Source organism: Scyliorhinus canicula, chromosome 2 (genome assembly GCF_902713615.1).
Source record: "Scyliorhinus canicula chromosome 2, sScyCan1.1, whole genome shotgun sequence".
NCBI lineage: Eukaryota > Metazoa > Chordata > Chondrichthyes > Carcharhiniformes > Scyliorhinidae > Scyliorhinus > Scyliorhinus canicula.
The window spans coordinates 231,431,870-231,447,072 of record NC_052147.1 but is presented as its reverse complement, the minus strand read 5'-3'; the positions used below and the strand labels follow the sequence as shown (position 1 = coordinate 231,447,072).

At 44.6% G+C, this 15,203-nt stretch overlaps 1 protein-coding gene across 4 annotated transcripts in view; it reads left to right on the top strand.

Moving 5' to 3' along the window:
• lrp2a (low density lipoprotein receptor-related protein 2a) overlaps window positions 1-15,203 on the top strand; it is a 432,071-nt gene that overhangs the window by 308,347 nt on the left and 108,521 nt on the right. For all 4 annotated transcript variants that reach the window (XM_038789773.1, XM_038789772.1, XM_038789771.1 and 1 more), the window contains 3 exons: window positions 1,740-1,941; window positions 8,836-9,131; window positions 12,401-12,917. In XM_038789773.1, coding sequence (XP_038645701.1) covers window positions 1,740-1,941; window positions 8,836-9,131; window positions 12,401-12,917 — 1,015 coding nt within the window. The remainder of the gene's footprint in view (window positions 1-1,739; window positions 1,942-8,835; window positions 9,132-12,400; window positions 12,918-15,203) is intronic.

Genomic DNA, 15,203 nt, shown 5'->3' with positions numbered 1-15,203 from the left:
TATCATTGCTCAGTGACTTCCTTGACCCTAGCACCAGTGAAGAGAAACATATCATCCTGACGTCACACCAGTGGCCGCAGAAAAAGTTGTCTGTTTCTCTTTTCTGCATGCTCACATCATTGACTTCACAGCATTAATATAGGGAATCCTTATGCACACTTATGTGATGATACCATCACTGCAATGCTGTTGCTATGTTTATTTTCTCTGTAGTGACTACTGGCTGAAAAAGGCACCAGCTAGTGGCAGAAGAACAATATAAAGCAACTATATTCTATCAGTGCAGAGTTTCGAGCTTTAGTTACTTGTGAAGTCTCATTGACTAAAGATTAGATCACATTTCATTCATTTTGCATGTGTCAAGCAGGCACCCAAGAGCCCCTTATGTAGGCAGTCTGCATAGCATTACTTTCTCCTGTAATAGTATTATATAAGGTCCCTCCACAGAGTTCCAGATATGAGAACCGAAAGCAATCTCCTCTTTCCATATGCAAAGAGATGTCTTTACAACTATTTCAGTCTGCTTTTCAAAATTCAATTGCAACTCTTTTTTTATCTGACGCCTCACAGCAAAGCTGTCTTCAAAGATAACATTGGAGACTGTCTTTTGAAAGTTCAGTTTCAACGGGCGCAATTCTCTGACCCCCACGCCAGGTGGGAGAATCGCGGGAGTGCCGGGTGATTCCCGCCACGCCGCCCTGGCACCCGTACGCGATTCTCCCACCCCCCCCCCCCCCCCCCCCAAAGTGGCGTGCCGCGTTTTACGACAGGCCGCTCGGAGAATCGCCGCTTGCCGTTTCTAACGGTCGAGTGGCGATTCTCTGGTCCGGATGGGCCAAGCGGCCTGCTCAATACGACTGGTTCACGCCGGCGCCAAACACACCTGGTCGCTCCTGGCGTGAACAGCGCGCAAACGCTGTGTGTGCAGCCTGTGGGGTGGGGGGGGAGGATCAAGCACTAGGGGGGTGCTCAGTGGGGGTCTGGCCCGCGGTAGGTGCCCACCGATCGGCGGGCTGACCTCTCTAAAATAGGCCCTCTTTTCCCTCCGCCGCCCTGCAATATCAATCCTCCATGTCTTGCAGGGCGCCTGCGGGGAGGACGGCACCGTGCATGCGCGGGTTGGCGCCGGCCAACCTGCGCATGCGCGGGTGACATCATTTAAGCGCCGGCGGCTGCGTCATTTAGGCGGCGCCGCTTTGATGCGGACGCCAAGGCCCGGCGCGCGAAATTGACGCGGCGCCGCTCCTAGCCCCCTGGGGGTGTGAGAATAGGGGGCGAGGAGCGGCCTCCGACGCCAGAGTGAAACACTCCGGTTTTCACTCCGGCGTCGGCACTTAATCTCCCGTTGGGAGAATCGCGCCCAACATTTCTGGTTCACCTTTATTGTGAAACCAGGAAAAACAGAAGTGTTGTTTCCAGCTCCACCTGAAACCAGCAGGACATTGCCAGCTATCACTCATCCCTTTTCCTTATTGGCTTCCCCTTTCTCACAGACTTTTCCACAAACACTAGCCACCTTGCTACATCCTGGAATTGGTGAGCTGACTGGTGAGATTCCATGCAAATGAGCCTGGGGGATCCTGCCTCCAGCCTCATTAAATATGTGCAGGATATGCCATACTGTATCACACATTGATCCATTTCCACACGTCAGTATCTGGGTATCTGAAATCCCAACAGTAAATGTTAGGTTTGCTGGTGAGTTAACGTCTTATTTATCTCAATGTGTTTTGTTTCAGCAAACCATAGCTGCACAGAATTGGAATTTACATGTGTAAACAGCCAGCCCCCACAGAGAAGGTGCATCTCTAGAGCATGGGTGTGTGATGGAGATTCTGACTGTTCTGATGCTTTAGATGAACATCAGAATTGCACGCGGAGATCCTGTACTATTACAGAGTTCACATGTGACAATGGTCTCTGTGTGAGGGGTTCATACAGGTTTGTTGTGTATTATTCTCCTTATTATTATTTAATGTTTCAGGCATGGTGACGCAGTGGTTAGCACTGCTGCCTCATGCCGCCGAGGACCTGAATTCGATCCCGGCCCCAGGTCACTGTCTGTGTGGAGTTTGCACATTCTCCCCGTGTTTGCGTGGGTTTCACTCCCACAACCCAAAGATGTGCAGGGTAGGTGGATTGGCCACACTAAATTGCACTTTAATTGGAAATTTAAAAAAAAATATTGTTTAATTTTTCTGAGAAGGTTTTGGGAAACCACAGTTTTGCAAATATGATTGGTGGACGAAATAGTTGCAATAATGTAAAAATCCCTCCAATGGATCAGTTAACTTTTAAAATAACATTGATGAATTATGGCACAAAACTCTTTTAAGACCAGAAGGCTTTTACTTTTGTTGTATTTGTAATTCCTTTATCCGATTGCTTGACTACCCACAGGTAGATCACAGGTAAATCCTGCCATAAAATAAACTTTATAGATTTTGTTGGAGTGAGTTGTGGTAATATGAACTTCCTAATCCCACTTCCTCAAGTGTTTATATGGTTAGAGAATCCGTGTATGCCAAAAGAGGGGATTAATGCCAAGATTAGGGTGGTAAAATTAATCCCTGTATTTCCTTTCTTTTTTGGGCTATTTGTTTTGCATTTGTAATTGTTCTACACTTCTACTGTAGCATTTCTATTTCTCAGAAATGGTGTGGATGCAAAACGCATTCAGTGCTTCCAGAAAGCTCATAAAAACATTGCTGCCCCAGCAGATGCACTGGCAAACTACTGAAACTTTAGATTCAAGATTCTAGCCTGCACTCAGTAGACCTGTTTTCCAAATGTCAGCCAGATTTCGCAAGCATGTATACATGCCAGATACTTGTATTTTATGACTGAAGGAAATATGACTGCAGTATCATTGTCCCTTTCATCTGCCAGGTTTTTTTTTACCTCGATTAAACTTATTATTCAGCAATGAGATGATGTTATTGAATGCAGCAAATACAATAATGTGAAAGCATCTGCAAAGTTTAGGATAGTGGCCTGGAATTTTGAGCCAGTGGCACTGTTCCCCTCACAAGACGTTGCCCACAAAGTTTTAGCAGTCTTTAGAGTACAGACTTTCTCTTTTCCAATGTCAATTTGTATTTGGTACTTTCTGGAAGAGATCTGTGGCACTCTGGCGTAGGGCGGACAATAGAGGTGCTGATCAACTGATCAGATTGAAGAATTTTCAAAGTTGGCAAAGCAGGAAGTAAAAGGAAGGAAATATAAATTGAACCCAAATCATTGTACAGAAAGCAAAACAGAGATTGGAATATACACATAGGGTTAAGAAGGAAAGCTAAATATCAAATCACAAACTTGAATAAAAACAATTTCACTTTTTAAAAAATCAACCTTTTTTTGAGAAAATGAGATTCCACATTTGTAAAACTAATTTTTCCAGGACCAGAGAGGTTGGGGTTTTTTTTAAGTAATTTTGACTTGGTACACCATTTCTAACGGTCAAATGCTCCTGATTGACTAGGACATTAACTGTTTTATCAGTCTTCAGAATGAGAATAGTTAGCAATTAATTTAAATCACACTTTCAGAGTGATTTCAATGCTGAATCTATCGGTGAAAACTGCAAAAGTACATACTGTGGTGGAGCAGGTATTTCTGACAGTAATCATTGGATTTCTGCACTTAATTGCTAATGAATTGATGCTAGATGTTGCTGTCAGTTTTAGATAGTGTTAACCATGAGCTCTGAAAGCCTCATTATTATTACTGCCACAAATTCTGGGCTAATGTGTAAACATTAATTAAGCAATTTTTGATACGAGCTTGAAACACTAAGTACAAATATTTGATAGAAGGAGTAGTTACATTCTAATCATATCAATTTGAATTTTGGCAAGATTCAGACTTTTGAATTTGTTATTTCTCTTTAAAGTGGTATTTATGCACACAAAGGAATTATTGAATTGATACATCGCCAATGAAACTTTTTAGTTTTAATTGCCATAATCAGTTGAATTAGGGGAAGTCTACAGAGATGATTTGTTCCCAGTGCCTATTGTCAGTGAAATTATTGATGATTGATCACTTCCTCAAGAAAATCTACTGATTTGTACCCATCTCTGGAGTATTTTGCTGGCTGAACCCAAATTCCTATGTTTGTTTTGCTATACATCTAGGGATTTTTCAGTGGTTTAGCTATGGAATATTTATAATTTCTAATGCAAATAATCTCTGCCCTAGTCTTTCTTATGCTAACTTTGGTTCAACATTATATCTTCTTTGGACATTTTGAACCTGAGCACAAATCCTCTATGTACCTTAGTAAGTGGTCAATGGTTTGTGTAAGCAATGTACCCAAATCGGGAGCACACATTCAGCAGTGTTATATCAATTAAGAGTATGAGCATTTTTAAGAAGAAGAATTAGACATTTGTCTAAACAAGCCTGCATATTTCTAAGTGTTTAAACCCATTCATTCATATTCCCATTTCAGACTGCTTTTGGGCATGTAAATGCTGTTCATTTCAATGGTTTTCTTTGGTATATAATTATTCTTATACTTTATTAAGAGTACTTTTTTTCTGAATTTCCTTCTTAACCTCCTCATTTTAAAGATGTTCCCTGGTACTTGAACTGATAACCATGCCAAACAATTTGGCTGGACCAACTTTATCATTCCTTTGCACAATATTAAAATCTTCAGTTAGATCAAAGAACAAAGAGAAGAACAAAGAAAATTACAGCACAGGAACAGGCCCTTCGGCCCTCCCAGCCTGCGCCGATCCAGATCCTTTATCTAAACCTGTCTCCTATTTTCCAAGGTCTACTTCCCTCTGTTGCTGCCGTTCATATACCTGTCTAGATGCCTCTTAAATGATGCTATCGTGCCCGCCTCTACCACCTCCGCTGGTAAAGCGTTCCAGGTACCCACCACCCTCTGCGTAAAAAACTTTCCATGCACATCTCCCTTAAACTGCCCCCCTCTCACCTTGAAATCATGACCCCTTGTAACTGACACCCCCACTCTTGGAAAAAGCTTGTTGCTATCCACCCTGTCCATACCTCTCATAATTTTGTATACCTCAATCAGGTCCCCCCTCAACCTCCGTCTTTCCAACGAAAACAATCCTAATCTACTCAACCTTTCTTCATAGCTAGCACCCTCCATACCAGGCAACATCCTGGTGAACCTCCTCTGCACCCTCTCCAAAGCATCCACATCCTTCTGGTAATGTGGCGACCAGAACTGCACGCAGTATTCCAAATGTGGCCTAACCAAAGTCCTATACAACTGTAACATGACCTGCCTACTCTTGTACTCAATACCCCGTCCGATGAAGGCAAGCATGCTGTATGCCTTCTTGACTACTCTATCAAACTGCGTTGCCACCTTCAGGGTACAATGGACCTGAACTCCCAGATCTCTCTGTACATCAATTTTCCCCAGGACCCTTCCATTGACCATATAGTCCGCTCTTGAATTTGATCTTCCAAAATGCATCACCTCACATTTGCCTGGATTGAACTCCATCTGCCATTTCTCTGCCCAACTCCCCAATCTATCTATATTTTGTTGTATTCTCTGACAGTCCTCCTCGCTATCTGCAACTCCACCAACCTTAGTATCATCTGCAAACTTGCTAATCAGACCACCTATACCTTCCTCCAGGTCATTTATGTAGATCACAAACAACAGTGGTCCGAGCACGGATCCCTGTGGAACACCACTAGTCACCCTTCTCCATTTTGAGACACTCCCTTCCACCACTACTCTCTGTCTCCTGTTGCCCAGCCAGTTCTTTATCCATCTAGCTAGTACACCCTGAACCCCATACGACTTCACTTTTTCCATCAACCTGCCATGGGAAACCTTATCAAACGCCTTACTAAAATCCATGTATATGACATCTACAGCCCTTCCCTCATCAATTAACTTTGTCACTTCCTCAAAGAATTCTATTAGGTTTGTAAGACATGACTTTCCTTGCACAAAACCATGCTGCCTATCACTGATAAGTGATCCAGATGTGAATAGATCCTATCCCTCAGTATCTTCACCAACAGTTTGCCTACCACTGACGTCAAGCTCACAGGTCTGTAATTCCCTGGATTTTCCCTGCTACCCTTCTTAAACAAAGGGACAACATTAGCAATTCTCCAGTCCTCCGGGACCTCACCCCTGCTCAAGGATGCTGCAAAGATATCTGTTGAGGCCCCAGCTATTTCGACGCTCGCTTCTCTCAGTAACCTGGGATAGATCCCATCCGGTCCTGGGGACTTGTCCACCTTAATGTCTTTTAGAATACCCAAAACCTCCCCTTTCTGTATGACAACTTGACCTAGAGTATTTAAACACCCATCCCTAGCATCAACATCCGTCTTGTCCCTCTCCTTTGTGAATACCGATGCGAGTACTCATTAAGAATCTCACCCATGTCCTCTGGGTCCACGCATAAATTCCCTCTCTTGTCTTTCAGTGGGCCAATCCTTTCCCTAGTTACCTTCGTGCTCCTTATATACGAATAAAAGGCTTTGGGATTTTCCTTAACCCTGTTAGCCAAAGATATTTCATGACTCCTTTTAGCCCTTTTTATTGCGCGTTTGAGATTCGTCCTACTTTCCCGATATTCCTCCAAAGCTTCATCAGTTTTGAATCGCCTCGATCTTACATTTGCTTCCTTTTTCATCTTAGCTAGTCTCACAATTTCACCTGTCATCCATGGTTCCCTAATCTTGCCATTTCTATCTCTCATTTTCACAGGGACATGTCTGTCCTGCACTCTAATCAACCTTTCCTTAAAAGACTCCCACATTTCAAATGTGGATTTACCCTTAAACAGCTGCTCCCAATCCACATTCCCTAGCTCCTGCCGAATTTTGTTATACTCTGCCTTTCCCCAATTTAGTAAGAAGTCTTACAACACCAGGTTAAAGTCCAACAGGTTTGTTTCAAACACGAGCTTTAGGAGCGCAGCTCCTTCTTCAGGTGACTGGAGGGGCATGATCCAGAAACATTTATATATTTCCCCAATTTAGCACTCTTCCTTTCGGGCCAGTCTTGTCCTTGTCCATGAGTATTCTAAAACTTACGGAATTGTGATCGCTATTCCCAAAGTAATCACCGACTGAAACATCAACCACCTGGCCGGGATCATTCCCCAATACCAGGTCCAGTATGGTCCCTTCCCAAGTTGGACTATTTACATACTGCTCTAAAAAACTCTCCTGGATGCTCCTTACAAACTCTGCTCCATCTACGTCTCTAACACTACACAAATCCCATTCAATGTTGGGGAAGTTAAAATCTCCCATCACAACCACCCTACTGCTCCTACATTTTTCTATAATCTGTCTGCATATTTGTACCTCTACTTCATGCTCACTTTTGGGAGGCCTGTAGTAAAGTCCCAACAATGTTACTGCACCCTTCCTATTTCTTAGCTCCACCCATATTGCCTCAGTGCTCGAATCCTCTATCATGCCCCCCTTAATCACAGCTGTGATATTATCTCTGACCAGTAATGCAACTCCTCCACCCCTTCTACCTCCCTCTCTATCCCTCCTGAAGCATCTATACCCTGGGATATTCAGTTGCCAGTCTTGCCCTTCCCTCAACCAAGTCTCAGTAATACCAATAACATCATATTCCCAGGTACTGATCCAAGCCCTAAGTTCATCTGCCTTACCTGCTACACTTCTCTCATTAAAACAAATGCACGACAGACCATCTGTCCCTTTGCGTTCATCATCTCTTCCCTGTCGACTTTGCCCCTTAGTCACATGGAGTTTATTATCTCGTACCTTACCTGCTTTAGTTGCTGCTTCTTTACTGACCTCTAACTTGCTAATCTGGTTCCCATCCCCCTGCCACATTAGTTTAAAACCTCCCCAACAGTGTTAGCAAAAGCACCCCCTAGGACATTGGTTCCAGTCCTGCCCAGGTGTAGACCATCCGGTTTGTAATGGTCCCACCGCCCCCAGAATCGGTTCCAATGTCCCAAAAATCTGAACCCCTCCCTCCTGCACCATCTCTCAAGCCACGTATTCATACTGATTATTCTTGAATTTCTACTCTGATTGTCCCGTGGCACTGGTAACAATCCTGAGATTACTACCTTTGAGGTCCTACTTTTTAACTTATCTCCTAACTCATTAAATTCTGATTGTAGGACCTCATTCTTTTTTTTACCTATATCATTGGTGCCTATATGCACCACGACAACTGGCTGTTCACCCTCCTCCTTTAGTATGTCCTGCAGCCGATCGGAGACATCCCTGACCCGAGCACCCGGGAGGCAACATACCATTCGGGAGTCTCGTTTTCAACCACAGAAACGCCTGTCTACTCCCCTTACAATTGAATCCCCTATGACTATAGCCCTGCCAGTCTTTTTCCCGCCCTTCTGTGCAGCAGAGCCAACCACGGTGCCATGAGCCTAGCTACTACTGCCTTCCGCTATCAGAATAACATTTTCCTTTTCACCAAAGTAAAAGCCCAATTCACTTAATCTTTCCTCCTAATTTATTTCCTGATGCCTGAAATCATCCAGTTTGCTTAGCTTTTTACCTTTCCAAAAGCTATCTCCTTCAGACAATTGGGTGACCACAGTGAAGCAGTGTATTCCAGGTTGGATCTGACCAATGCATTGCGTAAGAACAAAATCATCTCAGTTTCCTTGACTCTATTCTTTTGCTAATAAAATGGAATGCCTTGCATATTTTATGTGCTGAAGTGTTAAAGCTAAGAATCAAAGGCGAGTGAGTATGGAAGCACACATTTTAATTATGCACTTTCTGGCTCTGATGATAAAGAATTCAGCAGCCGCAGCATTACAGTTAACATTTTCAATATTCAATTTCTAATTTTGACCATAGATGTGACCGGCGCAATGACTGTGGCGATGGTACTGATGAACGAGGATGTAGGTACCAACCTTGTGCCCAGCACCAGTTTACGTGCCAGAATGGCCGCTGCATTTCACAGCTGTGGGTCTGTGATGGTGATAATGATTGTGGAGATAGATCTGATGAGATGGAACACCTGTGTGTCACCTCTGAGCCAACATGCCCTCCACATCATTTCAAATGTGACAATGGAGGTTGTATTGAAAATGGCAAGGTGTGCAATGAAGTGGATGATTGCTCTGATAACAGTGATGAGAAAACATGTGGTATGTATTCAGTCTTAAGAACCTTTTTTTTGATTTGTGAACCTGCTGCTTATCCACATGAAGAATTAGCCTGGAAAGGCAGTGAAAGGGCTGTAGGGTATCTACTGCATCATCCAATGTATTTTTAAAATAAACCTGCAGCAGTATATTAAGAAACAAACAGCTTTCACATTTTGTCACCTGCTTCAGGTGCAGATGCAGATACCTTTTAAACAAGTTAAGGGTTCCTGACTCAACCACCAATCTGGGCAGTGAATTCCAGATACCTACCACCATCTGGGGGAAAAAGATTTTCCCAATATTCCCTCCAATCCTTTTACGAATCATCTTGAATCTGTGCCCACTGTCAATTGATCCCTCAGCCAGGGGAAACAAGTATTTCCCTTCCATTCTATATGAGCCCCTCATAATTCTGTACACCTCCACCAAGCCACCGCTCAGCCTCCTCTGTTTGAGGGAAACAAACTCTACCCAATCGTTCCTTATAGCTGCAGTTTTCAAACCCTGGTAACATTCTTGTAAATCCTTTCTGTACTCTCTCCAGAGCAATTCTGTCCTTTCTATAATGTGGTGACCAGAACAATACACAAAACACCAGCCGTGGCCTAACCAGTGTTTTATGCAGTTCCAGCATTTTGTATTCTATACCTCATCTAATAAAGGAAAGCATTCCAGATTCTTTCTTTGCCACCTTATACATCTGTTCTGCCACCTTCAGGGACCTGTAGACATGCACTCCCAGGTCTCTCACTTCCTCTACCCTCTCAATATCCTCCCATTTATTGTGTATTCCCTTGCTTTGTTTACCCTCCCAAAATGAACTTTTCTGGTTTGAATTCCATTTGCCACTTTTCCACCCACTCAACCAAATCATTGGTATCATTCTGGATTGGACAGCTATTCTCTTCCCTATCAAATACACAGCTGATTATGTGTCAACTGCAAATTTCACAATCTTGCTTCCCACATTTAAGTTCAAATCCTTGATACTTACCACAAACAGCCCTGTGGAACGCTACTGAAAACCAATTCGCATTCGATCTGTCGATCATTACCCTTTGTCACTGAGCCAATTTTGGATCCAACTTACCACATTCCCTTGTATCACATGGGTTTTTACTTTTCTGAACAATTTGCCATGTGGGACCTTCTCAAATGCCTTACAGCCATGGATCCTCATGTGACTGAACAGGCATTTTCTTGACCCACACATCTTTGGGCACATGGGGCAGGATATCCCTGGAGATAGTGAGATTCAGAGCACAGGAGTTGTTTGCTTTCCTTCTCTGCCACCATCCTGCCTCATCATTAAGGTGCTTCAAGTGCACCATTAAGGTGCTTCAGCTACATGTGGTTACAGATAGAAATGTTTGCTTTCATAAGAAATTTGTTGAAGGAACTTCAATATATTGAATATATGTTTTTATTAATGAGAGAGATTTTTGTTCAAAATTACAATGCCATCAGTAGGTACACAACTTTATTTTATGTCAGCAAGGCTCCCAATGCATATTAGCTGAGTTGACATAGAAAGGTTAAGAGCAAAGGATGGTGGGTGGGGCTTTAGGTTAGCATGTTTAACCACAGGAGCTATATTAAGCCATCGGAATTTGGGGGTATGGAGACATGAGAGGCAACTGGGGTGGATAAATTGGCATGAGTTAGCAAGGGGTATGAGGGACCATGGTATTGAGACAGGGGTAAGTTTAGCATCGGGGTATGAGGGGCTATGGGGGCATGAGTTGGCATAAGTTAGCATGGATGGGGAATGTGTTGGGGTGTCAGAGGTGAGAGCTGCAGGGCTAATCATCTTTTTCTTGAATTCAGCAAAATGCTGTAGCACAGAGGCAGGACTCCTGCCCAGTCTGCCTCTGCACCCAGCAGCCTCCTCACTCATTGGTTAACACTGCTGCCTCACAGCGCCAGGGATCCGTGTTCGATTCTGACCTCGGATGACTGTCTGGGTGGAGTTTGAACGTTCTCCCCTTGTCTGTGGATGTTTCCCCTGGGTGCTCCAGTTGCTTCCCACAGTTCAAAGATGTACAGGTTAGGTGGATTGACCATGAGAAATTGCCCCTTGGTGTCCAAAAGGTTAGATGGAGTTACAGGGACAGGGCAGGGGCATGGACCAGGTGGGGTGCTCTTTCGGAGGGTCAGTGCATGTTCGATGGGCTCAATGGCCTCCTTCTGCACTATAGGGATTCAATGATTCCAGAGGTGGAAAACCCAACTTCTACTCTGCCTCCGTGCACTCCCCCCATCCCTCCAAGCTAAAACTGTCAGTTAGCATGCTGCACTATAAATGTGGATTGAAATCTTGCCTTTAAATTTGTTTCTTCCTGCCAATTTCCACCACCCCTCTCTACTCTTCTCCTTGCTGAGGCACTATGCCATGGGTGTTAGCGCACATTGTTGTGATTGTGTGTGAAGAATTTGTCAGTCATCCTACCTTGGCTGACGTCACAGCCAAACCTCATCCCCTTATCCTCGCCCATTCTACACATTTTCCGCAGGAGATGGCTACACACGGATCAAAAATGGATAGCTTGACTAATTTACTTTCACTATCACAGAGCAATTGTGCCAATTAGAACACCCTTATCCCAAGTAAGATCAGTTAGTTCAGTATTGATGAAGAATTGAATCTGAACACTTCTTTTCTCGACAGTTCAGTTATGAGTAGTTATTTTATTTTTAAGTTGTTTTGAATATTTTTCCTTTTTTGCTGGGACTTGTCAGATGAATCCGATGTTTCAGTCCTGCCTAATCCATTGTTCTTGTTCTCTTCTGGATTGCTACTTTGGGTGGCTATATTCTCGGAGGTTATAGACGACGGTTTTACTGCCTCCAACTGCCCTGCCCAATCAAACAGCCTTTTCCCCTTATGTCCGTTATCTTTATGATCAATAAACAGAATTGTTAAAAAAAATTCCCTCTTAACCTAAAATCGGACTTTTGTGTAAACTACTTTTCTGTGAAGATTTAGCTCACTACCGTGTGAGGATAATTCACTTTATTGTGTATTTTAAATATTACATTTGTTTGGCAGGTTCCTCCTAAAAATGGTTTTAATTTTGGAGTAAATAGTAGTACTGTACCTTTCCCTTAATCCGGTACTTTTACAAATTACAAATAACATTCATCTTCAAATTTCTCGTCCCACTCTGTTTCATAAGAATAGTTCATAAATGCAAAAATACATTCTATAGGAAGGCAGTTGGCTTCTGACATGTCACGTTAAAAGTGCCTTTATTGTTATGTATCCACAGGTGTTGATGAATGCAATGATCCTGCACTGAATCACTGTACACACAGCTGCACCAACACAATAACCAGTTTCATCTGCTCCTGTAACCCTGGTTACCAGCTCATGGATGATGGACAGACTTGTGAAGATCTTGATGAATGCAATGTAACACCGAGTGTTTGCAGCCAGATTTGTGAAAACACAGAGGGTTCCTATATCTGCAAATGTGCCCCAGGACATCTTCGGGAACCTGACGGAAAAAGTTGTCGCCAAAACAGCAATATTGCTCCTTACCTCCTCTTCAGTAATCGCTACTATATACGGAATCTGTCTGTTGATGGGGAATTTTACTCTCTTGTGCAACAAGGGCTCGTCAATGTGGTGGCATTGGACTTTGATAGAGTTGAGCAAAGGTTGTACTGGATTGACTTAGGCCGAAAAGTTATTGAACGAATTTTCCTGAATGGAACCAAAAAGGAAACTGTTATTAACCATGATCTGCAAGGTGCCGAAGGCCTGGCCGTTGACTGGGTTGGAAGGTAAGATAACCTCTCAGTTAACACTACTTGGAGGTCTATGGTTCTATTATTTTTTCAAGTTACGATGCAATAAAATCATCCTTTGTAATAATTTATTTTAATTTAACCTAGGCTTTTAGGGATTAAAGCATTTTTTGTTTGGCCAATATCTGGAGTAAGTGGAGATCATAGAATTGCTACAGTGTAGAAGGAAGCCATTCGGCCCATCGCAACTACACCAATCCTCTGAAAAAGCACACTATCCAGGCCCATTCCCCTGCCCTATCACTGTAACCCCAGCTAACCTGCACATCCCTGAGCACTAAGGGACAATTTTATCATGGCCAATCCACCTAACCTGCACACCGTTGGACTATTGGAGAAAACTGGAGCACCCGGAGGAAACCCACGCAGACACGGGGGGAATGTGCAAACTCCAAACAGACAGTCACCTAAGGCTGGAATTGAACCTGGGTCCCTGGCACTGTGAGGTAGCAGTGCTGACCACTGTGCCACAGTGCCAGGGTGGCAGTGCCAAGGTGCCAGCTTTTCAGGGGAGAGCCAGGTGGGCCACCCTGCCCTGTCCCTGGCTACCCAGGGGCCACCGATGGCCTGGTAGACCTTCTCCGGGTGCCATTCCGCCTGGTCCATGTTTGTGTGAATTGGTACAGAATGGCGCCCAGCTGGGGACTATCTGGCGAGGCCATTAGATACTGGGAGTCTGGTAGATCATGGGTGAGCATGCCTAAGTGGGCTTAAAACCAACTTAGATGCGTGAGCGTTGGTCACGTCCTTTGTGGGTGGGATCGTGATTGCAATGACTCGCGAGGTCTGGATAGTTCTTGCAAGGTGTGCTGGCTGCTGGCGAGGCAGGGGAGAACTCTCTCGGCATCCACTGGCAACATCGTACTCATGTTCGGGTGCGACGGGCCCAAAGATCATGTCCCAAAACTTAACAGTCTTACAGTTTTTCAATCAATAATACTCTGAACCATTCAATGCCATAATCAGCACCAGGATTCCCAAGACTGCAGCTGTCATGTCAAAGTTGAGAAGTCACATTTGGATCAACAGCAAGTTAATTGAATATCTGTGTGTACCCAGCATGCGTTCACCTCCATTTATAAAGCATGGACAACTTATCCAAGCCAAGAAAAGCAAAGCAGCTTCCACCTCTGCTACCTCAGATGAACATTGGGCATCTCCTGGCAAGACAGAGTGCCAAATATGAAAGTACACCAGCTTACAAGGATCCCCCGCATGTTTGCCCTCTAGAGTCAGCAGTGACTCTATTGGCTGGGTCATGTGAGCTGAATGGATGATCCCCAAAGACATAGCTCTATGGCAAGCTTGCTATTGGCATGAGATCAACAAGCCATTCACAAATGTGATACCAGATGTCTGCAAGTGACACTTCCAAGTTGACCAGGATCAGAGTCGGTGTATGGGAAAAGACAGCTCACCAGAAAGAAAAAGACATCAGTTAACCTTGGACCAATGCTATTCATCTGTGCCAGTTGCGGAACGGACTCACTCATGAAGTGACCTCTATAGCCACAACAGGGGACGTTCAACACAGCAGTGATGTGCATCCAGGGTACACTACATCGTCTCCTGAGATGGAAGGGTGCCAATAAAAATCACTTGAAACATTGCTTTTAGCATTAATTGTTTGTATGTATCAATGGGTGTACGCAAGCAGTGGAATAGGTAAACAAACAGATTTGATTTGGTCCATTCTTCTCCCTTGTTTTATAATTAAGTTGGATAATTAGTTTCCTATATGAAACATAAAATGCTGGAAATACTCAGCAGATCTAACAGCATGCCGGGATTCTCCCCTACCCAGCGGGGCGGGGGGTCCCGGCATGTTGGAGTGGCGTGAACCATTCCGGCGTCGGGCTGCCCCAAAGGTGCAGAAGTCTCCGCACCTTTAGGGGCCAAGCCCTCACATTGAGGGGCTAGGCCCACGCCAGAGTGGTTCCCGCTCCACCGGCTGGCGCGAATGGCCTTTGGCGTCACGCCAGCCGGGGCCGAAAGGACTTCGCCGGCTGGCGTAAGTCCGCGTATGCGCCGGAGCGTCAGCAGCTGCTGACGTCATACCGGTGCATGCGCAGGGGAGGGGGTCTCTTCCGCCTCCACCATGGTGAAGACCATGGCGAAGGCGGAAGAAAAAGAGTGCTCCCACGGCACAGGCCCGCCCGCCGATCGGTGGACCCCAATCGCAGACCAGGCCACCGTGGAGGCACCCCCTGGGGTCAGATCGGCCCGCGCCCCCCTCCAGGACCCCGGCGACCACCTGCGCCG